The 27,927-nt window shown below is 46.0% G+C and overlaps 1 protein-coding gene across 1 annotated transcript; it reads left to right on the top strand.

The window, feature by feature from the left end:
* Nucleotides 1–24,190, top strand: LOC144819201 (avidin-like). The gene is made up of 4 exons (XM_078677176.1): nt 1–38; nt 4,303–4,504; nt 10,458–10,578; nt 23,707–24,190. Exons 2-4 carry the CDS (start codon nt 4,345–4,347, stop codon nt 23,738–23,740), a joined length of 315 nt encoding a protein of 104 aa, XP_078533302.1. The 5' UTR covers nt 1–38; nt 4,303–4,344; the 3' UTR covers nt 23,741–24,190.
* The last annotated feature ends 3,737 nt before the right edge of the window (nt 24,191–27,927 follow it).

The following is a 27,927-nucleotide window of genomic DNA, read 5'->3' as shown; positions in this document are numbered from 1 at the left end:
CTGTGGGACTGGCTCTCACCACCTCTGTGTGCAGCAAGGTAAGGGGTGGTGTAACCTGTAAATCTCTATAGGCCCCCAGCCCTCCCTGTGGGACTGGCTCTCACCACCTCTGTCTGCAGCAAGGTAAGGAAGTGTAACCTGTAAATCTCTCCAGGATCCCAGTCTTTCTCTTTGTGGGTCTGGCTCTCACCACCTTTCTTTGCAGCAAGGGACGGTGGTGCAACCTGTAAAACTCTCCAGCCCCCCCTTCACTCTGTGGGTCTGGATTTCACCACCTCCACATGCAGCAAGGTAAGGTGCTGTAACCTGTAAATCTCTCCAGGCCACACACATACCCAGTGTCGTGTGTGCTGGCATGCTGCTGCCACCTCCTATGAAACATAAGATCTCCTGACCTTTTCTTGGCCCTGCCCTCTCCTGGGAACCTGCCTGATTCACAGGAGGATAAACAAATATATCCTATTACCAAGGAATGACTAATTGACAGGAAAAGCCCCAAGTTGCACCATTCCTCCAGCTCAAGGGGAGTGTTTTGCACTGGGGGGAGGCAGGTTGCTTGTCTCCTATAATATAAATAGGAACCACATCTAACCAAAGGATAGGACTAGTGGCACCCCTTAGAAGGCAGGATGGCACCCGGGCACTGCTCTAAGACCCCCTTCCTGCTCCTTCTCGGACTGGCTCTCACCACCTCTGTCTGCAGCAAGGTAAGGAGGTGTAACCTGTAAATCTCTATAGGCTCCCAGTCCGCCCTGTGGGACTGGCCCTCACCACCTCTGTCTGCAGCAAGGTAAGGAGGTGTAACCTGTAAATCTCTATAGGCTCCCAGTCCGCCCTGTGGGACTGGCTCTCACCACCTCTGTCTGCAGCAAGGTAAGGAGGTGTAACCTGTAAATCTCTATAGGCTCCCAGTCCGCCCTGTGGGACTGGCTCTCACCACCTCTGTCTGCAGCAAGGTAAGGAGGTGTAACCTGTAAATCTCTATAGGCTCCCAGTCCGCCCTGTGGGACTGGCTCTCACCACCTCTGTCTGCAGCAAGGTAAGAGGGTGTAACCTGTAAATCTCTCAAGCCCCCCAGTCCTTCTCCCTGACTCTAACCACCTCTGTGTGCAGCAAGGTAAGGGGGTGTAACCTGTAAATCTCTCTATTCCCTCTAGCCCTCCCCGTGGGACTGGATCTCACAACCTCTCTCTGTGGCAAGGAAAGGAAGTGTGACATGTAAATCTTTATAGGCTCCCAGTCCGCCCTGTGGGACTGGCTCTCACCACCTCTGTCTGCAGCAAGGTAAGGAGGTGTAACCTGTAAATCTCTATAGGCTCCCAGTCCGCCCTGTGGGACTGGCCCTCACCACCTCTGTCTGCAGCAAGGTAAGGAGGTGTAACCTGTAAATCTCTATAGGCTCCCAGTCCGCCCTGTGGGACTGGCTCTCACCACCTCTGTCTGCAGCAAGGTAAGGAGGTGTAACCTGTAAATCTCTATAGGCTCCCAGTCCGCCCTGTGGGACTGGCTCTCACCACCTCTGTCTGCAGCAAGGTAAGGAGGTGTAACCTGTAAATCTCTATAGGCTCCCAGTCCGCCCTGTGGGACTGGCTCTCACCACCTCTGTCTGCAGCAAGGTAAGAGGGTGTAACCTGTAAATCTCTCAAGCCCCCCAGTCCTTCTCCCTGACTCTAACCACCTCTGTGTGCAGCAAGGTAAGGGGGTGTAACCTGTAAATCTCTCTATTCCCTCTAGCCCTCCCCGTGGGACTGGATCTCACAACCTCTGTCTGTGGCAAGGAAAGGAAGTGTGACATGTAAATCTTTATAGGCTCCCAGTCCGCCCTGTGGGACTGGCTCTCACCACCTCTGTCTGCTGCAAGGTAAGGGGGTGTAACCTGTAAATCTTTATAGGCTCCCAGTCCGCCCTGTGGGACTGGCTCTCACCACCTCTGTCTGCAGCAAGGTAAGGGGGTGTAACCTGTAAATCTTTATAGGCTCCCAGTCCGCCCTGTGGGACTGGCTCTCACCACCTCTGTCTGCAGCAAGGTAAGAGGGTGTAACCTGTAAATCTCTCAAGCCCCCCAGTCCTTCTCCCTGACTCTAACCACCTCTGTGTGCAGCAAGGTAAGGGGGTGTAACCTGTAAATCTCTCTATTCCCTCTAGCCCTCCCCGTGGGACTGGATCTCACAACCTCTGTCTGTGGCAAGGAAAGGAAGTGTGACATGTAAATCTTTATAGGCTCCCAGTCCGCCCTGTGGGACTGGCTCTCACCACCTCTGTCTGCAGCAAGGTAAGGGGGTGTAACCTGTAAATCTCTATAGGCTCCCAGTCCGCCCTGTGGGACTGGCTCTCACCACCTCTGTCTGCAGCAAGGTAAGAGGGTGTAACCTGTAAATCTCTCAAGCCCCCCAGTCCTTCTCCCCGTTGGACTTTCACCACCACTGCCTGCAGGAATGCGTCAAAATCTATTAGTGTTGTGTTCAAAAACCCACTGCAAACCCCATGGAACGCCCCCTTGACGAAGTGTAATACAACGCCGCAACTTGCCTTGTGCCATATCTCCCAGGCCATGAAAAGCCACGCAAAGTGGCTTCGCACGGCTTGGTACATATGGGTCTGCGCTGCCGATGCATCATAAAAAGTGACGCACCAGAGGCTAGTAAACATGCCCCTAAATGTATACTTGGGCCATATTTGAAAATAATTGAGGTAGGGCAGTGCCCCAAGTCTATTTGCTGTGCTGCCCTGTGCCAATTAGAAAGGGAAGGAATGCATTGCATCCATGATATACAGTGCAATACTGTCCTTTCAACCAGCAGTGGCGCACCAGGTGGTGCCTAGCACCAACGCAGGCACAGCGCAGGCACAACTCAGGCCCCCTTGCACCATGGTGCACGGGTGTCTGCATTCTTTGCGGGATTGTTTTTGTGCAGGACGGCTCACCTTCGTGCACCAAAACAACTCATGGTTGCTTGTGCAGCAAGCAAAGAAAGAGGAAAAAATTAAGATGAATAAAGATATTTCTCCTTGTTATGCCTCCCCTGTGAGACACACCCTTTTGACGCATCCCTAGGTTTACATGTCCTTGTAATTTGGGAATTTGGCAAAACCCACTGGTGTTGTATGGGAAAACCCCTTGCAACGCCTATTTAAAGCCCCCACGACACAGTGTACGGCAACGCAGCGGCTTGCGCTGCATCGCCTAACAACACCATATCCACTATGAAATGCAGATATGGGTCTGCACTCCGTGCCTCCCGTGTGTCGTACAAAGGGGCGCACCGGTGGGGCAAGAGGCTTGTAAATATTCCCCTTTGTACATCGGGTAGAGAGACCCTTGGGCACATGGTACGGTTCCGCAGTAAATGGACTGTGGCAAGGCACATAAGACAACACCTTAGCTAAGGCCAATGGCGAGACATGCCTTACCACCCAGGGTCATACATTTTGGGACATGAGTTACATAATGAAGTCAAGCCACTCAAACAAGCTCCCACCAGCTGAGATTCGTGAATCACAGCAGTGTATGAGTCTACAATGGGTGCGCAGTGTCTGTGTGATGTGAAGCAGTATGCACAACAGGCTGGATTGTAAATCTAACTATCTTCCTCTCTGGAGAAGAACCTCTATGTATGACAATGCATTAGTATCTATGATAAGTGGTTTTGTGTGTAGTTCTGCATCACTCGAGCCCAGTGGCATAACAAAACGTGCCCTCCTGCAAGATATCCTGAAGGAGCCTCCCACACTCGCATCAGTGGGGGCTGAGAAGGCCTCCAGTAGGGGTCCCCCTACACTGTGTGGGTTGAGGGGGCCTCCCCAGCAGGGCACAAGTCCTAAAAAAAGAAGTGGGGGGACACTGACGTCATGACAGGAAGTGACGTCACGAAAGGTGGCTTGCACCATCAGACTCGAAGCCTCCCCTCACTCACCCCTTAGATGCGATTGCATCAGAGAAGCCAGCGCGTGAGCAGCTACTGTGAGCTCCGATCTCGCCCCAGAGAGGCCAAAGAGTGAATGTGTGGCTCCATTTGCTCCAGCTATCGAGCTCCTGGTAAAATAGGTGGGGGGACGCCGTTCACCCCCGTGGTAGCCCGACTCGAGCCCTGCTCTCCAGTACGGATACGCCAGGGGGGCCCCCTACGCTGTGGGGGTTGAGGGGTCCTGTGTTCTGCGGCTGCTGAATCCGCAAGGCGCTGCATCCACAGATGCTGTGGCGCGTCACGGGCTGTGGTCCCTTCGGCTCTCGTGGAGCGACCACCAGGATGGATTCCTACACGGTTTGGGACCTCAACATGGCTCGTGTCTGTCTCTCCGCAGTGTCATCTCTCTGGAACATGGAAGAACGACCTTGGTTCCACCATGTCCATCGGCAGTGTCGACTCCAAGGGCGCCTTCGGGGGATCCTATCTGACGACTGTTTCTACAACAAACAACACCATCGTAGAGTCCCCTCTGGTGGGCGCCCAACAGCTAGACGACGAGCCCACCGTGGGTTTCACGGTGAAGTGGGCCTTCTCAGGTACGGCTTTATTCTATGTGTTTATTTATTTACATGAAATGTTCAGCCATTGTGTGCTCTCCTCCCAGCATCCTTTCTCCAGGGCATCTTTTTTCCTAAACATTACCCTGTGCATCCCACACCTTGCTGTCCTCTTCAAGGTTGTAAATCTACTAACAATATTTGTTTAAAAAACAGTTTATTACTCAGGCAGCATTGCAAACATCATTTCATCCAATCTTGTTGATAAGCAAAAGAATTTTCTTTAATAATTGGTCTGCTGATTACTGATTTTTGACTCAAATTTGATGTGAAAATTAGGGGTGAGCCCGCTGGTGGAATTGATGGAATTTTGGCCACTCTGCGTTAATGTCGTTTCGTCCAAATTCCGCCGACTGCAGCGTGACAGAGTTTTTTTCTTGCATGTGGCTCAAAAACAGTAAGTTGGCAAGAGTGATAGAGATTTGGCGTCCCCTAGCATGATTTTTTGGTAGCTAGGAGGCTACCCGGGGAGATTTCCCCACCGCAGGTGGTCGCGGGCAGCCATGATAGTTCTCGGCCATGGAGCTGCCGCTCGAGTAGAACATCTATTCGAGCGGTAGCTAAATCAGCTCAAGAAGTGCGCCCTCTGGCATGGTGCAGTTCACGCTGATTGTTCTCTGTGTAACTAGCTCCCGGCACTAAATCACAGGGTGAGCAGCACAACATGCCTATTTCTGCCCATTCGCTGGATTCCGTAGAATCTCGTGTAATTTTTTTGTAACTCTGCGGAATTCCGCGGAGTTAAACTCCGCAATTCCCACCCAGGCCTATAAAGAGAATGAGGAGTATTGTCCTTATGGAAAAGTCATTGAGAACCACCTGGCAATTATATACAATATTTCCAAAAGTAATCAGGGCCTTAATCAAATGTTTCATATACAAGGTAAGGATGTACGACGTTACAACGCGTGCCGTTACTACGCAACTTTTACAACGCAAGTCGTTACAAGGACTTGTGTTGGGGGGCGCTGGATAGTAAATATTTTAATTTACTATTCCAACTCCAGTCCCCGTGGATAGTAGGGAAGGAGTTGGATAGTAAATTAAACTATTTACTATCCTGGAGCGCCCCCCAGCGCAAGTCGTTGTAACGTCTTGTGTTGTAAAAGTTGCGTGGTAACAGTACCGCGTTGTAAAACCTTCGTTGTAAAGGTTGTTCCCCACAAGGTAAACATGTAAGGTGACAAAGAGTGAGATATTGATAAATAGGACCGCAAGTTTCTATCAATCAGATATTCTTTAGAGAAGCGGGAATGCCGCTAGGACCTGGGGCGCCAGTGGGTCTACACTTTCCTTAATCCAGCTCAGAGCTTCTTCGACTCATGACATTATCAGTGCCGCTGCAGCCCCCAAGACAAGCGCGGGACATCCGGCACCAGGGCGTCGGCTGTTCCCTGATGGAGAAACCGCTGAGCAAGATGGCTTTTGTTTATGCAAATGTATGTGTGCTCCTCACACTCCAGGACCACCAGAGCATGTTCTAATTGAACTGTTCATATCCTTTGCTCTATTAATAGATTCTGGAATGTTGCTATGATACCTTGACCTTGAAAATGTGTATGCTATTTGACTTTGGTACTCAATATAAGTTATTACACCTTTCGTCTTGACCAGTGATTGCATAGCCATGAATATGGTCTCAATTATTTAAAAAAAACGAATAAACCATCCCTTATCTGAAGAAGATGATAGGTTTGGAATTTAACAGTATTTTTAATATTAACGAAGGTGTCAAAAAGTTGGTGGTCTGTGGCCACAGGGATGGGGGTTACTTTGGTGCCAGCATTCTTTATGATAAAAAATACTCCCACCAAATATAATTTAACTAAAAGTTTACAATAAGTGTTGATGCAGGTGTGTTGCATTTCATTACTGACATTACTAGTTCAAACACATATGCATCAGACAAGTATTAGTTATATTTTTATAGGACATTTAGGTAAACACACAGGCCCAAGCTAATGTTAAACCCCTTCGCTGCTAGCCACACCCCCGGCCCCATACTAAGCCTCTTTTTCTCGAGGAAGGCAGTATGACTGCCGAAACGCGTCCCTCCAGTGCCTGTTCTGTTTCTTGTGTCTGATGCAACTGACATAATAAACAGGAGAAACCTCATGATGACGAGTGCCGAATCCTTTATCATAGAAGGGTTTGGAGATATTTTTCTACATTTCTAACTCTGGCGGTATACCTACCTTGTGTGCACCACCAGCGATCTGGCAGCACGCCAGTAAAACCGCAATTTATTTGGTATATATATATATATATATATATATATATATATCATTCGATCCACGATCTTGGTGTGCCGCCTCTTTCCACGAGGAAAGAGGCGGCCCACCATTCCATGGTCCGATACTTTTATTCGCCAACAATGATGCGTTTCAGCCGCAAAGACGGCCTTTGTCAATTGTTTGATACTTCATTAGTTGCCATTTTAAATTCATGACAGCATGAGTGACATAGAGGAAATACTGCAACATTACGTTCCAAATGGGTAATACTGATGAGGACTACAGGAAAGAGGTTAATGTCATGAAACAATGTTTCAACAATGGGGATACTCTGAAAGGGTTCTCAAACAAGCAAGCACTAAATTGGGCAATGTAACACAAACTAAAGTTTTATTTACAAGTAAAGAGAAGCCTAATGATACGGACGCCATGGTCAGTCCCCGTATGATAACTACGTACAACACTAGATCCAACAAACTGAGACACATGATGAGGAAACATTGGGGCCTCATAAAATCTGACCCCATAATAGGTAAAACTGTTGGAAATGTCCCAGTGTTAACATATAGAAGACCTGAATATTTGAAAGATAAGTTACTCCAAAGTTATTGCAATCCTGAAACACGTTGTTGTTGGTGAATAAAAGTGTCCGACCGTGGAATGGTGTGCCGCCTCTTTCCTTGAATCATGGATCAAATTTTGTATAAATTGTGGCTGACTCGCGCCACGGCTGGGACCAACGTTTAATTGGCAATGTTTAATATTTATATTTACATTAACATATACCAATAAGATAAAATATATTAAAAAAGCATTCTATTATAAATTAAAACATTACATTATCTAAAAATCTTTACACTTAAGTTTCACACTCCAGTCAATGCAACAGTAGGGAAAGTGTTGGAAAGCGGAGGGGTAAAATGTACTATTCCGACTCCAGAAAGTGCCACAGTAGGGAAAGTGTTGGACAGCGGAGGGGTAAAAATTACTATTCCCTCTCCAATGAGCGCAAGAGTAGGGAAAGTGTCAGATAGCAGAGGGGTAAAAATTACTATTCCTACTCCAGTGAGTGGAACAGTAGGGAAAGTGTTGGATAGCTGAGGGGTAACATTTACTATTCCCACGCCAGTCAGTGCAGCAGTGAGGAAAGTATTGGCTAGCTGAGGGGTAAAAATTACTATTCCCACACCAATGAGTGCAACAGTAGGGAAAGCGTTGGATAGCGGATGGGTAAACATTACTATTCCCACTCCAATGAGTGCAACAGTAGGGAAAGTGTTGGTTAAAGGAGGGTTAGAAATTGTTATTCCCAATCCAGGGAGTGCAACAATAGGGACAATGTTGGATAGCTGAGGATTAAACTTACTATTCCCACTCCAATGAGTGTAACAGTAGGCAAAGTGTTGCATAGCGGAGGGGTAAAAATTACTATTCCCAGCCCAGTGAGTGCAACAGTAGGGAAAGTGTTGAATAGCGGACGGGTAAAAATTACTATTCTCACTCTAGTCAGTGCAACAGTAGTGAAAGTGTTGGATAGAGGAAGGATAACATTTAGTGAAATTGTTGGATTGAGGAGGAATAAATATTTGTATTCCCACCCTGGTCAGTTCAAAATTAAAAAATAAACAAAATATCAACAACAACAAAAAATATTTAAAACTCAAAATAAATAAAAAATATATAAATATTTTCAAAATTAAAATACAAATATATTTAATATATATAAACACATATTATAATGTTAAATACATATGAAAAATGCCTACATATATTATATAAAATACAAAAAGAATCAAACAATTACTTTAATTACAAATTATTTAGAAACAAAAACATAAATTATTACATACGTTTTTTTATTTCCTACCCTATAACACAACACAATTTACAGCCCACATCTACATTTAAAGAAAAATGTACTTCCATCATTAACATAATTAATTCTAAATTCAAGAAATAATATTAATTAAAAAACAAATTAAAACACAATACAATTAATTAATTTCCCACCCTTAACCTCTATAATCCCCAAAACCACAGCTGAAAATAAACTGTAAAACAAATATTTACACAATGAAAATTAATTTTCAATTAAAAAACTAATAATATTTAACAACTAATTATAAAGTAAGTAAAATTAATTTACTCCTCACCCTATACCGCTATAAAACCAAAACCTCCACACACAAAAATGACCCTAATTAATGATTAATTATTGAATATTAATGATCAACTAAATATTAATTAATTAAACATAAATTACTTCCAGCCCTTTACCCCTATAAACCCCACAACCCACACCTAAAATTAATTAACACCAGCAATGACCATGGAACGTCTCCCTAGCGCAGAGTAAAGCAGCCAGAGACTTGCGCTGCTTTGCCTTACTCCTTATCTATGAGGCCATTCCAAGCCAAAGAAAGTGGTTATACTCCACAAACTCCGCCCAGGCTTAATTTTGACACCCCCCCAGATTTACAGGGCTATGTAAACATGGTGATGCGCCAAAACCTTACGCCTCCCCAGGCAGGTTCAACAAGGAAAAATATCTTTATTTCACCTTATTTATTCCTCTATCTATGTGTGCTGCATTCTGTAGCACACATAGAAAGAAGAAAAAAGCCTCCCAGGACTGTTTTTGTGCTGGAAGGTGTCCTTTGTGCACAAAAATAATCCTGCATGCAATGCAGACACCTTTGCACCATGGTGTAAGGGTGCCTGCGTTGTCACTGAGCAGCCAAATGACACCAGTGCAGCGGGAAAGGACAGGAATGCGCTGTATTACATAGAACAGTGCATTCCTGCCCTTTCCCTTTGATGCAGGGCAGTCCAACAAGGTGCCTGTGCAGCTCTGCCCTGCACCAAAAGATGTAAATCTGCCCAAGTGTCTTTAACGCTTTTGAGAGATCATGCTTACAAGAGGTTTCCAGCTTTGGAGACTGTGTCCATAATAATGTTGTGGCCTCATATGCCATGTCCCCTCTATGCCTAATAGAGGCACATACTTCTCCAATATGATGCATTCCTGTCCTTTCACACTGCTCTGGCTCTATTTCAGCGGCCTAGTGCCAACGCAGGCACCCCTGCACCTTGATGCAAGTGAGACTGTGTAGTTGGCAGGAAGGGGCACCTTCCTGTACAGAAACAATCTGTAGAGAATGTAGCACACATAGGAAGAGGAAAAACATTCAGATATTTCTCCTCGTTACGCCTGCCCTAGAGTGGCGTAAGATTTCGACACATTCCCAGGTTTACAAGGACTGGTAAATGTGGGAATGCATCAAAACCCATTGGAGTTGCCACCACAATGCCCATAGAGCACCTCCTTTTGTGCAGAGTAAGGTGGCTCAGCGATTTGCGCTGCACTGCTTTGCGTTGCCTTACTCAAGATTCACGAGGCCACTCAAAGCCACACAGTCTGGCTTTGCGTGGCTTCATAAAGCTGACTCAGAGCCTTACGTAACACATTTACCACTTTGTGTGGTGCAAACGTGACGCAAGGCTCTCATTAATATGCCCGTAAGTGTCTCCGTGAGTATGCCACAGCCTCTCTCCCGGGCAGGTAGGTACATCCACAGCATCATAATGCACAATATATCAACAGAACAGAACACACATGATAACTTTGAAATGTAATTAGAATTTACACCCTGTCTGCACTGAAATTGAACACACTGTGTAATCTCTCTCTTCCTCAGAATCAATGACAGTCTTCACCGGGCAGTGCTTTGTGGATGAGAATGGAAAGGAGGTTTTGGAGACAATGTGGCTGCTCAGAAAGCATGCTGATGAGAGAAAAGACAACTGGAAAGTGACAATGTAAGTTATGATGGTGGTGCCTTTTCAATACGAGCCTCAAGTATGTTTTCATTATCAGACTATGGGGCCAATTGCGATGTTGTCAGGAATGCATTCCCACCGAATCAGGATAGGAATGCTTTCCGAATGATTCGTATTCAGGGAGTCCTACTGACAGATTACGATGTATCCGGATGGTTATGGACTCAGTTTGGTTGGACTCCTATTGACTTCAAGGGGAGAATGTGACCAGCCTGACTCCTGCAGACGCGGTCGCTCCTCCCTGCCTCCCTGCCTCTTGGTATCGTAGCGCTAGCACTGCTGCCAAAATCGACCCTGTACTTTGCTCGCACTGACTTAGAATTTATTTGCCTGCTTAATTTGTGCCTGCTCAGCTGCTGTAGCGCTTATTGCGCATCGTGCCCCAATCTCGTCCTGTTTGCCTATTGTTGTTGTTTACTGCCATTTTGTGTTGTGCCTCCAGCCTGTCCCCCCCGCTCCCGCCTCCCAGCTGCCCCTCCCACGCTCCGCCCCCTCCATTCCCCATTTATGACAGATGGACCATCGCGCAGCGTCCACGCGGAGCGGTCGCGCCCCAGGTAAGCCCGTCTACGCCCGTCCGCGCCTGGACGGCGCCCAGTGCCAGACCCCCTGGCCCCCGCAAACCGACCTCCTCCCGTATAACGTATGACGCCGCCACCCTCTCAGCCCTTAACCCCGGACGCACACCACATTGCTACGAAGCTGCCCCAGGACGAACCCACGGTCCCTTCGCCTGCCACTCATGCAAGTTCGCCTGCATCAAGACCCACACCAAATCCACTAACTCCAAACACAGCTCCAACTCTAACCACCTGAAGTGCATCCTGCTGAACACCCGCTCGGTCCACAGACACGCCACTGAACTCTGGGACCTGCTCAACACTGCTTCACCGGACATCGCATTCCTCACAGAAACCTGGATGAACGCTTCATCAGCACCCGACATCGCCATCGCCATCCCGGACGCTTACAAGATCATCCGAAAAGACCGCACCAACCAAACAGGAGGAGGCATCGCTATCGTCCATAAGAACACCATCAGAATCACGACCAGCTTCGACGATAACCTTGCAACAGCCGAACACCTCCACTTCCAGATCCACACCGACCCCAGGACCACACTAAGAGGCACCCTCATCTACAGACCACCAGGAACTCGTAAACAATTCAGCAAAGACATCACTGACTTCATCAGCCCACATGCCCTCACCTCCGAGAACTACATTCTACTGGGAGACCTCAACTTCCACCTGGAAAAGAAAAACGACAACAATACCACCACCCTCCGGGACAACCTGGCCAATCTCGGACTCAAACAACTTGTTGACACCCCCACCCATGTAGCCGGACATACGCTCGACCCAATCTTCTCCTCCAGCAAGCACATCTCCTTCGATCACACCACAACTCTCCATTGGACGGACCACAGCTGCGTTCACTTCAGCTACAAAACTACCTCGACCCACAACCCCCCACAACCTATTCCGTGAAGAAACTGGAACAAAATCACCACCGACCAACTCCACACATCGCTCAACCAAAACCCTCCCGCCCTCTCATCGGACCCAAACCAAGCTGCCACCAAACTCAAACAATGGATCACTCACAGCGTTGACGAATTAGCACCCTTGAAAACCACCAAACCAGACAGGGTAGCAAAAAGGCCCCCTGGTTCAACGATGTCCTTAAGAAATCCAAGAAACTATGCCGTACTCTCGAGAAAACATGGAGAAAAAACCCAACCACTGACAACCTGACCACCTTCAAGACAGCCACCCGCAAACACCACCAATTGATTCAATCAACCAAGAAATCAGCATTCAAGGACCGACTCGACAACAATGCCCATAACAGCAAGGAACTATTCAACATCGTCAAAGAATTTACCAACCCCACCGCAGCCTCAAACGACATTACTCCCTCCCAAGACCTCTGCGATTCGTTATCCGCTTTCTTCTACAACAAAATCGCCGACATACATAACAGCTTTGAGAACATTTCCAAAGAACAGTCCACTCCTCCCACCTCGGAACCTAAACCGCCCTCTAACAACCTTAGCGCCTGGAACCCAATCACCACTGAAGACACCACCCGCCTAATGAACTCCATCCATTCAGGCTCGCCAACCGACCCCTGTCCCCACCACATTTTCAACAAAGCAGACTCCATCATCGCACCCCATCTCCGTGATGTCATCAACTGCTCCTTCAACTCCGCTACCTTCCCAGAAAGCTGGAAACACGCCGTACTCAGCGCCCTCCTGAAGAAACCCACAGCATACCCCTCTGAACTTAAGAACTACCGCCCCATCTCCCTCCTCCCATTCCCTGCCAAAGTCATTGAAAAAGCCGACAATAGCCAGCTCGCCGCCTTCCTTGAATCCAACAACTCCCTCGACACCTCGCAGTCCGGCTTTCGAGCCAAACACAGCACCGAAACCGCCCTCATTGCAGCAACAGACGACATCCGAACACTACTGGACAACGGAGAAACAGTCGCCCTCATCCTTCGGCACAGTCTGTCACAGCACCCTCATACAACGCCTCAGCAACATCGGCATACAAGGAAAAGCCTTGGACTGGATCATCTCGTTCCTCGCCGGGAGAACCCAGAGAGTCCGACTCCCCCCATTCAAATCCGAGGCCACCGAAGTCATCTGCGGAGTACCACAAGGATCATCACTCAGTCCCAACCTCTTCAACGTCTACATGAGTCCCCTCGCATCCATCGCGCGACAACACAACCTTAACATCATCTCTTACGCTGACGACACCCAGCTGATCCTTTCCCTCACCAAAGACCCTAACACCGCCAAAACCAATCTTCACGAAGGCATGCAAGAAGTTGCCGAATGGATGAAAAACAGCCGCCTAAAACTTAACTCAGACAAAACGGAAGTCCTCATCCTAGGATCATCCCCCTCTGCCTGGGACGACTCATGGTGGCCATCGGCCCTGGGCACAGCACCCATATCCACAGACCACGCACGTAACCTAGGCTTCATCCTAGACTCCTCCCTCTCGATGACCAGACAAGTTAACGCCGTCTCATCCTCTTGCTTCAACGTACTTCGTATGCTCAAAAAAATCTTCAGTTGGATCCCCACCGAAACAAGAAAGACTGTCACCCACGCACTGATCACCAGCCGACTGGAATATGGAAATACCCTCTATGCCAGTACCACAGCCAAATTACAGAAAAAACTCCAACGCATCCAAAACGCATCAGCCAGACTCATATTGGACATCCCTCGCCAAGCTCACATTACCGGTCACCTGAAAGACCTCCACTGGCTTCCCGTTAACAAGAGAATAACGTTCCGTCTCCTCACCCACGCACACAAGGCCCTCTACAAACTAGGACCAGAATGCCTCAACACACGACTGTCCTTCTACACACCCACCCGCCAACTAAGATCCTCCAATCAAGCCCTCGCCGCAGTTCCGCGCATCCACAGATCCACCATGGGAGGAAGATCCTTCTCCTACCTGGCGGCCAAGTCCTTGAATTCTCTCCCCTCTCACCTCCGCCTCACACAGAACCACATTTCTTTCAGAAAGGAACTTAAAACCTGGCTTTTCGATAAATAATGCACCCCTCCCCCAAGCGCCTTGAGACCCTCTGGGTGAGTAGTGCGCTATACAGAATCCTGAACTTGAACTTGAACTGTGTTCCGAACGAGAACACAGGCTCCCATTGAAAAAAGGAGTGGGTGGGGAAAACCTTGCACCCTGTGGTGTGCGTCCCATGGTGCCTGCTACACTGTGCAAGGTTGGGTAGGAGGGTTCCTTGGGCACCCCCAAGGGCCCCACCTGGGGGCCTATGGGTGAAGACGAAACTGCTATGGGCCACAGAAGTCCTATTCCCAAAGCTGTTTTGTCTAGGCCAACCCGATTAGGAATGGCTGCCCAAAAGAATCATCGTACTCTGTCATTCGGAAACCGTCTCCATTGGGCTGTACTATTCGGCTCCGAAAGACTCTTGCTGCATGAATCCCATTCGGAACCGATTCTGGCAGCCCGGACGGCTTCCTTGCATCGTACTCTGTCGTCCGGAAAGGTGAAAAATTCGGTCTGGAACATAGGTCCTCAATCGGATTCACAGAATCCGAATCCCGTTCTGAGCCTTTACTGATGACATCATAATCGTCCCCTTAGACTGAGATCAAGAGAGAGAAAGGTGGAAAAAGAAGGAACAAAACGTTGGGAAAACCATGCAAAAGGGAACAAGCAGGTAGGACAAGCATTGGCAAAACCAATAGGCCAAGCCTTTCTCATAGTCGCAATGCTTCAAGTCATTACTACATGTCCTTCTTGAGGGAGAAACAGCTGCTTGCAGTCTTTAACAAGGCTGCAGTCCTTCAAGATTTTAATAGCTGTCTCTTATGCAGTGCCCTAAGATGTTTTCTAGATGTCCATTTCGAGTAAGATGCAATTGCTTCAAATTGTTTTCCTAAAGCTGAGCAGTGTCTCTCTGCAGAAAAATATACATATACACTTTTTCTACTCTGAGGAATTGTGATTGTTTTAAATAGGATAAGTAAATATTATTATTATTATTATTAGGTTTTTGTAAAGCGCGTAGTAACCCGTAAGTATCCCAGCGCTGAGATCAGGACAGTCCGTAGGTTAACATAAGGGGGAGAGGGGGGGACAAGGAGATCAGGGAAACAGATGAGTTTTCAGCAGTTTCCTGAATCGGAGATAGTCTGGTTCCATCCTTAGATTACGGGGGAGGGAATTCCACAGGCGGGCTACGTTGACAGAGAAACGCCGCCCTCCAGTGCATGCCCTCTTCACTCCGGAGATAGTGATAAGATGTTCATGATCAGAGCGAAGGGGTCTTGCGGCTTTATAGGGCCTAATGAATTTGTTTAGGATAGGGGGGCCTTTATCCAGTAGGAGTTTGAGTGACAAACAGAGGGCCTTGAACTTGACTCGTTCTCTCACTGGGAGCCAGTGGAGCTGCCTCAAGGCTGGTTTGGCCGAGGCTCTGGCCGGGGTGTTGGTAAGAATCCGGGCCGCGGTGTTCTGGATCCTTTGCAGTTTGTTGAGGGTAGCTTCGGGGGCGCCCAGATAGATGGTATTGCTGTAATCCAGCCTAGACAGGATAAGGCCTTGGATAAGCAATTTCTGGGAGACCGGAGGGAGGAGGGGCAGAATTTTTCTGATGGATTTCAGGAGCCCGAAGCAAGTCCCAGCGATTTTTTTGGCTTGGGTCTTGAAGGACAGGTCTTTCTCAAGCCAAATTCCCAGGCTCTTAATCTCGGACTTGGGCACTGGAGGTTCACCCAAGCAGGGGGGCCAGATGTTAGGGGGAAGGGATAGCCCCTTCTGTCCGAGGAGGAGGATGTCTGTCTTTGAGCCATTGAGTTTCAGCGACGAACTATTCATCCATCCTTGTATTTCTGCAAGGCAGCTGTGGAGGTCAAATGGTTCCTGGTTGGGATGGAATAGCGACACCACAAGTTGAGTGTCATCAGTGTAGCTGATGATTTTCACTCCGAACGGGATAACGACCTCCTCCAATGGGGACATGTAGATATTAAATAATGTCGGGCTTAAAGATGAGCCCTGGGGCACACCACATTGGAGGGGGGTTTCGGGAGAGCGGGTGTCATTCTCCCAGACCTGAAAGGAGCGGTGGTCTAGGAAAGATTTGAACCAGGCCAGAGCGGTGCCCTCAACACCTATATTTTTGAGTCGCTGGATTAGGACCCGGTGGTTGACAGTGTCGAAGGCCGCGCTGAGGTCCAGGAGGATCACTGCCACTGATCCTCCTGCGTCCAAAAGGACTCTAGCCTCCTCCACTGCCGCAAGCAGGGCGATGTCAGTGCCCTGACCCTGGGCGGAATCCGGTTTGCGAGCTTCTGAGCAAGTTGTTGGACTCCAGAAACTGCGAAAGCTTTTTGTTGACTAGCTTTTCAGCGATTTTACTAATTCCGGGGAGGAGGGAGTTTGGCCTGTAATTGGCCATATCTAAGGGGTCCAGTGAAGGTTTTTTAAGGAGCGCCTTGACGACGGCTGCCTTCCAGCTGGGGGGAACTTTTCCCTGGAGCAATGAAGCGTTGATAAGGTCGGTTAGAGGAGGGGCGATCGTAGGGGCCACTTTTTTTAGGATGCGTAGGGGGACCGGGTCGCTGGGAGATCCGCTTTTGATGGTATCTAGCGTGGTTAAGACCTCTTCAAAGGTTACTGGTCCTAGAGAGTTTAGGTGGGTAGTGGATGGGTTCGAATTATTGCAGTCTTCCTCAATGAGACTGCAGTCGACAAGAGGTAGAGAGGCGAGAATTTTCTGAATCTTCTCATCGAAGAATTTGGCCAGTTTGAGGCATTTCTCTTCAGAAGTGTTGAAATCTGGGAATTTCTCTGGTCCCGGATCTGGGACTTTGAGTAATTCTTTTAAAATGATAAAGGTTTCCTTGGCGGAGCAGGAGGAGTTTTTTATCCTTTCCTCAAAGAATGTGCTTTTGGTGTTGCGTAGAGCGATCTTATAGTTTTTTAAGGAGGTGCGGAAGGCGTCTTTTTTGGCTATCGACTTATCCTTCCTCCAGGAGCGCTCTGTTCTTTTGCACTCCTTACGTAGGAGGTTAAGATCAGGGGTGTACCAGGGAGCAGGGGTCACTCTTTTAATTCGCCTAAGGGTGGTAGTTTTGGGGAGGAGCTTGTCCAGTGAGTTAGTGAGCCAGGAGTTGAACTGATTATCCGCAGTGGCTGGGTCAGAGACGGGGGGAGGAGGAGAGGCTCTGAGAGTGGAGGCCCATTGTTCTGGCGAGAGTTTGTGCCAGCGTCGATCAGTGACCCGGGTTTTGGCCGGTAGGGTGGGTGAGACGAAGAGGTGCCAGTAGATAGGAATTAAGAAATGGTCTGTCCAGGGTAAGGGAAGAGGAGTGCGGGTTATGAGATCCGAGATGTTGGTGAGAATGGGGTCCAAAAGGTGTCCTTTGTCATGGGTGGGCTCTAAATTAACTAGTCGGATGCCGAAAGACGTAAGGTCAAGGAGAAGTTCGGACGCAGTTATGTCCTTGGGGTCTAATAGATGGAGGTTAAGGTCTCCCAAGATAAGAAAGTTGGGGGTAGTAGTCGCCATCTGGGTGACCATGTCAACCAGAGCGCTTGAGAATTTGGTTGGAGTTCCCGGCGGGCGGTATATCAGCAGCCCAGAGAGGGAGTTTGCAGGAGCTATTTGTAAAGCGAAGTGGCAACTTTCACAGTCGTCGATATTGGCGTCGCTAGATCTGCATGAGAATTGCTCTCTGTAGATTATCGCAAGGCCACCTCCTCTGCCAAGGGGTCTGTTCTGGGATTGAATTTGATAGCCAGGAGGTAATGCATTGATGATGTCAGAATCCGACCAGGAGGTAAGCCAAGTTTCCGTGAGGAACAGGATATCAAAGTCGTGATCCCGTACCAGGAGGTTGATTTCGTGGGAGTGTTTAGGGAGAGACCGACAGTTAAGGAGGCCCAGCTGTAGGCCGTGATTTCCTGTGCTGGTAGTGGCCGGATTGCATAGGACACAGTTGGTAAAGGGTTTTTCTTCTAAATGAGTGTAAGTGTAGTTGCACTTGGGGTGTTTCAAGGGAATGAGTGCACGGAGCCTGTCTCTGGTGTAGGCAAATCGGCCAGCGGAAGAGACGGGGGGAGTGACTGGGCCTGGGTCCGACTGGGCCCGGACGGGCCCAGACGGGCTTGCCATAGGCGCGCCTTCGGCGCGCAAACGGCGCACCCGCTGCGCCCGTCCGCTGCGCGTACGTGGAGGACACATGTTTTTATGGGGATGTTAGGGGCGTGGCCTCGTGCAGGTGGGCGTGGCGTGCGGTGAGGTTGGCTGATGGCGGCGAGTGGGGAGAGCCTGTCCCGCAGCAGCGATTACCTCGGCTGCGCGGGGATCAGGGAAGCAATACTAAAGTCCCAGAGCAAGGTAGGAATGAGTACAATTAAAATACAACAACGTTATCACAATTTTAAAAAAGATCGTATTTTGCGCGATATCAGCTAAGCTCCCGGCAAATATGCCACAGCTAGTTTATAATGAGTCAATATTGCAACTTATGACACATGTCGTATTGTGGTGACATCCTAGTATTCATGAACACTAGGGTTGTAGTACCAAACTGTGCAGCCAAAGCAGTCATTCAGAGTGCAGGGCCTTTGTGTGCAATATTAAATTCCAGCAGGACAGTCTTTCTTTTCCTTGTAGTTTGCCTCGACCAGATGTTAGGTAAATGTCCATGATTGTAGGAGACTATTGATCTGCAGATGCTTTTAATGATCTATGATATGTATTTTAAAACCACTAAGTAGCTGCTGTCTGTCTGTTGGATAAGACGCACTCTGAATGAAATAAATTAAATATCATTCCAATCTTGAGAAGAGAAAATGGATAAAATATAGTGTCCAGCTTCTTTATAGATATTGATTGTATTTATATGATTAAATAATTGTCTTTAAGAAGCTGATGAAAATGTGTGTTGTCACAGAAACGCCACGTCGACTATCTTTTGGTACAGATAACTGGCAGGAATCTGTTGAAGAATAACATATTTTTTCTTTTTCCAGTTTTTTAATATGTGAATCGAATGGGGGACGGAGACCTCTATAGGGGCAGGGCCCAGTATCCCAACCCCGGGGAGAGACTGTAGGAGTAGGAATAGGGGTGGAGTAGAAGTCAATACGGATAGGAGGGATGAAAGGATCTACAGACAAACAGAACAGTGGATACCTGGCTATTTGTAGAACCTTTTGAACAGGGAAAGGGCTAAGAAATTAAAGCCTCTAAATCGTTCTCAGATACTCCTGTCATTTGCAAAGTGTCCAAGCTTAAAATATGTTAGTACAGATGATCTAAAGGAAGTGGGATTTTTGGTTAATACTAAAGGGGAAGAAATAACAAAGGTCCTTCTCCACTCAGCACTAATAAAAGTCGCAATAGAAAAAGCTGAAGCTGAGATGCTAAGGGAAGGAATTAGATTGCTAAAGAGAGAGAATGTGACAATGGATATTCAAGGGAAACAATTCCTTAGAAACCATGCGGGGCTGGGAGAACGGCAAATAAATATGATCACAGCGGGACGGGGTAATAAGGAAGCCCTGGAAATCACCATAATCCCTAAAAAGTGAAGGTGGGGCGAGGAAGATGTCCTGGTTGGAAATAGGTATAGAGAACTAGCATATATGGACAGTGAGGAGGAGAGGAACCTGAGTAACATTGATTAGGAATGTGGGTCGTCGCGCAGGCTATCCTTCTTGTCTTGGAATGTCAACCGGTATAAAAGAATATGGTTTCAGGAAGGTTTTAAAAATATCCTGGGGAAGACCGATATTCTATGCTTACAGGAGACCTGGCTGTGCGACGAACCCCCAGTTACTGAAGGTTTTACCCACCAAGTAAAACCTGCAAGAAAGAACCAAGTAGGTAGGGCATCAGATGGACAGATGACGTTGGTCTCCACAAGGATAGCGAGTGATATACATCTTCTTGAATTAAAGTGTATCTGGGCATTAGGGAGCAGAGTGCTGACACCAAATAACAATGTAGGAGAGGGAGGCCTATGCATTATTAATGTATATATACAGAAAAGGGGAATAAATGAGTATAAAGCGGAGTTGGAACACCTAAAAAAGATTTAGAGGATTTATACAAAACCTATCCAAGAGATGTGCTCCTGATATTGGGTGATTTTAACCATAGACTAAATCCACAAAAAACTGACGCCTGGCATAGTGACTTGATAAGAGCGTACAATATAGAGTTTGCAATGTTCACCAGTAGTCACATGTCAAAACAAGACGTGGAGCTCGGTCAGCTGCTGGGAGCAATGGGGTTAGTCTGTGTAAATGGTAGGGAAGAAAGAGATTGGCCGGCAAGGCGCACCTTTAAAATAGTACAGCAAATGTGCCCTATAGACTATATTTTCACGCAGGCATGGTGCTTTCATTTAATACAATACTTTGAAATACTCAGGGTAGAGGGTAGTGATCACTTCCCACTACGGTCGGAACTGCAGGTAAATAGGGACCCGCCGAGACAGAAAGTGTTACAGGTAGATATTGAATATCTAAAACGTCTTACAACGCGGATTACCGAAGAATATATAAAGAAATTGAGTGCATTCCAGATAATAGTTTATATAGAAAATCTACCTTTAGGTATCCTGGTATGAGGATACATTAAGGCAACTTGTAGAATGCCTGAGGATAAAAATTGAACGGGGAAACAAGGGTTCAGCACGTAAGGCTAAATTAAATCCAAATAATAAACCATGGTTTGACGATGAGTGCCGGAAAGTAAAGGCTGCTATTAGGCAATACGAAAGATGCCTTAGGTACAGATACAACGACGCAGCATCACTAGATCTTAAGAAGTTGAGGATAAATTATAAGGCAACTATTATAAAAAAATATATATCCTTTAAAGAAAAATGCTGGATGAACTAACTTGAGGCAATAGAAGAAAAAAATGTCAAAGGTTTTTGGAAAATGATACAGGAATGCACAGGGAAAGGGGTAGGGTCTACGCAATGCTCAGTTCCCGAGGATAAATGGGTAACCTACCTGGAGGAAATCTATGGCAAATGGCCAAGAAGACCGATACATAAAAAAGGCGATGTAAACTCCACTAAAAATTACTGCCTAATAAATATTCTGGATATTGGGGAAAAAGTATTCTCCAAAGTAATCCTAGGGGTATTGAACGATTGGGCAGAAGATAATTTGATAGTACTCCCGAACAGGGTGGATTTAAAGAAGGGCATTCAAAGGAGGACAATTGCTTCGCTCTCTGGGCGATCGCGCGGATGTCGATAGAGCAGAGGGGTAATCTATTTTGCTGCTTTGTGGACTTCTGCGCGGCTTTCGCCCTTGTGGTTAGGGAGCAGCTATGGTCAACCCTGTTAGGTTATAAAATACACAATGATCTGCTAGCCCTTATACAGGCCTTACATTCAGATAACTGGGCCCAGGTGATCTTGGATGAGGAGGGAGGATTGTCTGGGAGGATCCAGATTGGAAATTGAGGCAGGCGTGCGTTTTAGCCCCCTTGCTTTTATCTCTGTTTATAGCCGACCCACCACGGAAATTAGGAGAGGTCAGAGGGGCTAGGCCAAAATTAGGAGGTAATCATATATCTTGCCTGCTATATGCGGACGACCTGGTGATTGGGGACCAGACAGAGATAGGTCTCCAAGGAAAATTAAACGTGTTTAATGAATACTGTTTAAATAAAAAACTAGTAGTGAACATGGAGAAGACCAAAATATTATATTTCGGTGGAAGGAAGACTAGGTTCCCTTGGTGTCTAGGTACAGTCCTATTAGAGAGGGTAACAGAATATATATACCTGGGAATATGCTTTACAAGCAATCTGAAATGTTCTACCCACTTGGAAGGTTTAAAAATGAGGGCAACGGCTACTGTGAAGGGTCTAAAAAGATTCAACAGCGTTTATGGGGAAATGTCAGATGGGCCATTAATAAAGGCCTACTTATCAATGGTTCCTGCACAATTTCTTTATGGGGCAGAGGTACTTCTTCTAAGTGGGAAAATATGTTGGGATACAGAGGAGGGAAACATCCTGAAAAGCTTGTTTTCGTTGCCAAATTCATCAATGGTACAAGCAGCAAGATTGGAGTTGGGATTCACCTCTTGGGCAGTAACCACCAGTATGGCCCTAATACGTTTTTGGCAGGGCCTAGGGTCAGGGGATTTTCAAAAAATCTCCCAGTGGGGTAGAGATGAAATTGCCTTTAGCGAGCTGTCCTGGGCAAAAGAAACAAGAGCCTCTTTAAGAGAAGTGTATGGAATGCTGGATTTAAAGTTATGCCCGCAGCTAGGACATGCAATATTAGGTAAAAAAGAACTAAGGTCCCTGGGAGCCGACATGTCCCGTGTAGGTGACCGAGAGTACCTCCAACGGAAAACATCGGTGGCCCACATGACCCAGGTGTGGGAATCAGAAGAACAACAGTATCCCTATTTAGACAGGTTACCGAACTACCGTCTAAGACGTGAGGTACTAAAAGTGAGAATGGGAATAAATCCCTGCTACGTAAATAATAGGGTGAAAAATGACATGATAAATAGCGATGGTAAATGTACTTGTATGTTAGGTACCCCCTGCGATATTGTACATATTTTATTAGACTGTCGGTCGGTTTTAGATATACGACACGAGTTTTTATGTCCGATATTAAAAAAAATAGAATTAGGAATAGGATGCAAGCTGCTAATCTTCTAGTGGAAATGAAAACGTTCGATGTAGCCTGTGCTTTGGGGATATTTATGAGCAAAATTAGGCTGTTTCTCCAGTGTAAAGAGTAACAGGTGTAGCGGTTCACCCAGTATAAAAGCAGAGTGTATTTTTAAGGGTGAATAGTAATGTAGGTATTTTGGAAGGATTGTGTATATATGATGAAACCTTTGTGATTTGAATAATTTAAGCATGTGCTTTTGAATATTTTGGGTTATTTTATTTTGATTGTGTGGTTGAGTGGAAGGATAAATCAGTGGATTGATGAATGAATGCAGATGTACAAAGATGAGTGACCAATGTGTGCATGATTGAGCGTCTTCAGCCATCAGTGACACAAAAGGCACTTTTGTTTATTAGTCAAACATATTGGCATTGCAGTGGGTGTTGAATAGGTTGTGGCAGGAGTCAATAGGCCAGACTTGATAGAGGGAGGGATAAATCCTTGTGACACAATCAAATGATTTTCTGATTGAAATCAAGACTGAAGTTTTTCTGAATGGGTTGAAAGGGAAAGCAGTCAATAATTCTCTTCAAAGTCTGTCTTCATCTGTGAGAGTTTTCACAAAAGATGAATATTTAATGCAACCTTGGCTGAGTAACAGCTGTAAGGTTTGTTCATTGTTTAATCATTGAGAACACAGACTTGGTTACAAGAGGAGTTCAAATCATATCAAATCAAAAACTGCTTTATTCGATTTTGATTATAAAAACCATAAAAGCACAATAAAAAACAAATCATATTATAAAAAGATTTTTTACCATAAAAAGGTTAAACCAAGAGGAGTTAATTCGATTTTGAAAGTGTCAAGAGTGTCTTTGCTGAAATTCTAACGTGTATGTTTTATTTATGCCTCGCAGGGTTGGGATGAATGTTTTTACTCGAGACGTCTGAGAGGATCCATGAGGCCGCATCAAGGATAAGACGCCAGAGGTGGATCAGCATCTGCAGAAGACCCTCGTGTCCTAGTCACATCAACTCTGCAGAGTTCCACTCAAATCAGCCCCTATTGGGGACTTATGGACCACAGACCTGCAGAGAGTCACTACTGCCAATCACTACTCCTGGGCTTTGCTGAGGTTTAACCGCATGCGCGCTGCGATTTGAAAAACCCCGCGTTACATGACGAGCTCAGCTTGTCATCAGCCTGCGAGCGGCACAACTCATGACGAGCTGAGCTCGTAATGAGCGTCGAAGCGGTTAAAAACTCCTTCAGATTCTGCTCGCCTAACTTCCCATGCAACAGGCTTCTAGGAGCCTATTAGGTCTGAAGGCATTTTACTCTGTCATTAAGCTTTGTATCATATTCCAGTATACAGTAGTCAATAAAAAACTAACACTGAATTCTTGCTTATGGGTGATTTTTTTTTCATGGTGCACAACTCTAAAAGCAAGTTTCTATAATCAATGCATGTTACATTATACCTGCGCCAGGTATAATGTATGCAGGAGGGCGGCTCTAAGCAAAAGAAAGGGTCGTAGAAGTGATGCAGTGAAATCTATAAGATTTCACTGCGCCACTTCTGGGAGGCAAATGCGTCAATTTCTTACGCCTGCCTCACAGCAGGCGTAGGACTGACGCAAGCCCTTTCACGTGGGGCTTACCCCATGTGAAAGGACACATTGCTGGAGTTGCGTCACTTTTGTGACACACTCCAGCAATGCGTCACTTTTGCGCCATACAGATACTTCAGAAATACTGACAAATCTGTAACTCCTTGCACCATGATGTGTCATACTGTATATATGACGGATCATTGGTGTCGCAAAGAGGGCGCAGTGAAAAGTGACGCATCGCTGTTTTCACGCAGCGATGCGTCACTTTTCATAAATGAGGCCCAGGGAGCCAGTGGAGTTGCCTGAGGTGCGGTGAGATGTAGGTTTATCGGGAAGGTCAAGGATGAGTCTGGCTGCAACATTCTGTATGGTCTGAAGTCTTTCTAGGGGTTTTGTGGTGATTCCGATGTAGAGTGCGTTGCCGTGGTCTGTAATACCCAGTGTTGTGGAGTGAGGAACACTCCTCACGTGTTCCATCACTCAGATTAATACTTCTCCTAACTTTGCTACGTGGATTTCATGGATGGCTTCTTCACTAATCTGAAACTTACCACATCTCTGTTACGTACAGTTCGCCTTATGTGATTTAACGCCTACAGCTCATCGCGGTATTTTGGGTATATTGACACAAAAGATAACTTGCCTTCCTACATTAGGAGGATGGCCTAGAGACCCCTATTCACTTCCTGCTCTTGTGAAATGAGAGAAGAGTGGGCGTCCATTCCCTCCAATTGCAAAAACACAACAAAATAATCATTGCTACCCCGCCATTGAAAAACTGTATACAACCACTTATGTCAACTAGTCAATAAAACAAAGTGATTTTAGGCATTATTAGGCCCACAGACCACCTGCATTTTGAAGTACCTAAAGCAGTACTACTTCTCATGTGAGACAAAATGTTATGATGAACCAATGTGCAAAGACTTCCAACTCTCATAACTTTTCAATGAGGAGATCTCCACCACCAAGATGCAGATACCAGCACACAAGGGCATAACTTGTTGTAGTAACAATGGGAGAGTTCAGGGACAGCGACTGGGACATAGGGAGTACCTACTACTAAATGGGAGTGTATTAAGAAGGTCCAAGGAGGGTTGTAGAGAGGAAGATGCTAAAACAACCAACTTCCATACAAAAGAGCTGGGGGCTCATCAGGGTGAGTGAGGAAAATACTCCATCGCTCTAAAAGAGTAATTGTTCTCTGGATGTAGAGATGCTTGTCGCCCCAACAGACATCTCTTACATTGGCAGTTCCTGTCAATGCACTGAAGTGTGCTTTGCGGCTCCAGCAACATAACAATGCTGTATGGTGTACTTTCAATATCTTTTTTTCATTTTCAAAAACAAAACCCCGAAGCTACCAATGATTAGATAACCCAGAACATGAGACAAATGCCCACATGCATCAACCTGAATTGCATTCGCAAACGGTGCCAATCGCAAAATTCGGCAGTTTGCGAATGCAATTCATTGCTTTGGGATGCATTAAGCTTTTTTGCTTTTTTCGCAATTTAAGAAATCGCAATTAATTTGTGATTTCTTAAATTGCGATTGCATTTAAGAAATCGCAATTTTGCGATTCCTTAAATTGCGGTTGCATTTAAGAAATCGGAATTATGCGATTTCTTAAATGCAATGCATGATTTTTTTGAAATTGCTAAAACGCAAATAGGAAGTGGTAAATTAACATGAAGTTAAACTTCATGGTAATTTCCGAAAACTTTCACAAATGCATAAAATTGCATTTTTTAAAGTTTCATTTTACACACACACATGCCCTTGGGGCATGTGTGTGTGTAAAAAGTACTTAAAGGTACATTTCAGGGGTGCAGGGGGGGGGGGTCCCTTGACCCCCCCTGCACCCTTGAAATTGCATTCTCATTATGAGATTCCTTAATTGCGAATTGCAAAATGAGAATGCCTAAACATTCATTCCTATGGGCCTCTAGGCCCATAGGAAACAATGAAAAGGGATTCCTTAATTGCGATTCGCAAATTGTGAATCGCAATTAAGGAAAATTAAGAAATCGCAAAAGAAATTGCGATTTCTTAATGCATAGCCGTTTGCGAATTCTTAATTGCGATTCCTTAATTTTCGCAATTAAGAATTCGCAAATGGGAACATTGATGCATGTGGTCATTAGGGTACTCTCAGGAATGGTGGGAATCAAGAACACTCTTTTGTTTTTATTCTCATACCAGTCCACAACGTGAGTAATCAGAGACACGATCTAGTTTAAAATGTTTATTTTTAATGACGTGCTCTAAGATGCAGTATTTAGGCTAACATAAGCAGGCATATGATTAGAAATAACACAATCAGCATTGTTACAATTCCATAAAACACAGAGGGAGAAATCATGTTATAAAGATAGCGCCTTGTGAACCACCCTCCCCTGCTAGGAACTAGGTTTTATAATAATAGAAGGTCTCTTGAATGGGGAGCCCCATACCTCCAAGATCAGCATAGGTGAATCACATCTCAGGATCAGCAAAGCTCTCTGCCTCTCGAAAGGTTGTTTCTTCAAGTGCCCGAATCATGCATGCAGTGCAATATTAAAGGCACTGGAATTTCAGTTGGATGCAGCTGTGTGCGTGTTGTGTCTAGAGTGTGGGTACTCAATGGCCATGGAGCAACTGGAGAGGATTCTCAGGAAAGGTGGTATTAGTCTGTCAGTGGAGTCCTGGAATATGCCTTCTAAGTTCCCATCACCACTTGCACCCTTGACCAGGCTAGTCTTGCCAGTTTTCCACAGGTCATACACCTGTTTTTCACAAACACCTTTACAGTCCATTTCTTTCACTGACCTCCTCTGAGTCTCAATCAAAAAATATCTACTTCATGCTAAAGTCGCTTCAGTGTGGGAAAAAATGAGTTCTACACCTGGTAACTGCTCCAGGTAAGCACCATGTATAGTTTTCTGTAAGATTGTCTCAATTGTGTCACATTTTATAACAATCTCAATGAAAAAGATATATCTGAGCAAACCGTTTACAGGAACATGAGATAATCATTACGAAATGCAAAGATGGAGGAACACCAGTAATACAATCCGAGCAAAGCAAGAATGAAAGGCAGAGTCTCAATGAAAACATGCACTCATTGAAGGCACGAGGTAGAAGTCCAGAACTTGAGTTGATGGACACTTATCGATGCTTTCTGTCCATGGATTGGTTGCTTTGCATTCTTCAGTCTCTGTTAACGATAAAAAAAGATGGGTTAGACCATGGAATGAATATATGTAGTTGTTGAATAAATCAAAGTCAGCCAGAAGTGATGTAGATTCACCGTGCAGGCACACAAAAAAACATAAAGTGTGCAATAACCCCAGGTGAACTGTGTCTTCTCTTTGAAGGAGATATTGGAATCCAAAGAAGTAGCCATCTGTTCTTGTACTCATATTCTGAACAAATACTTCTGGTTGCAGAGAACATATCCTAGTGCATGCAATCCTGCTACATTATTGTCAGTTTGCAGAGATGAGAAAGACCATGAAGAAATACTGGTGGCCATGATTGTG

Source organism: Lissotriton helveticus, chromosome 2_1 (assembly GCF_964261635.1).
Source record: "Lissotriton helveticus chromosome 2_1, aLisHel1.1, whole genome shotgun sequence".
NCBI lineage: Eukaryota > Metazoa > Chordata > Amphibia > Caudata > Salamandridae > Lissotriton > Lissotriton helveticus.
Note: the sequence above shows the minus strand (reverse complement) of the source record. Positions and strands in the feature narration are given on the sequence as shown.

Excerpts from the sequence above, each read along its gene's own strand:
- LOC144819201 (XM_078677176.1), top strand. The coding sequence starts at position 4,345 with ATGTCCATCGGCAGTGTCGACTCCAAGGGCGCCTTCGGGGGATCCTAT. Across the intron at positions 4,505-10,457 it reads GGTGAAGTGGGCCTTCTCAG|AATCAATGACAGTCTTCACC; the intron begins GTACGGCTTTAT and ends TCTCTTCCTCAG. Across the intron at positions 10,579-23,706 it reads GACAACTGGAAAGTGACAAT|GGTTGGGATGAATGTTTTTA; the intron begins GTAAGTTATGAT and ends TATGCCTCGCAG.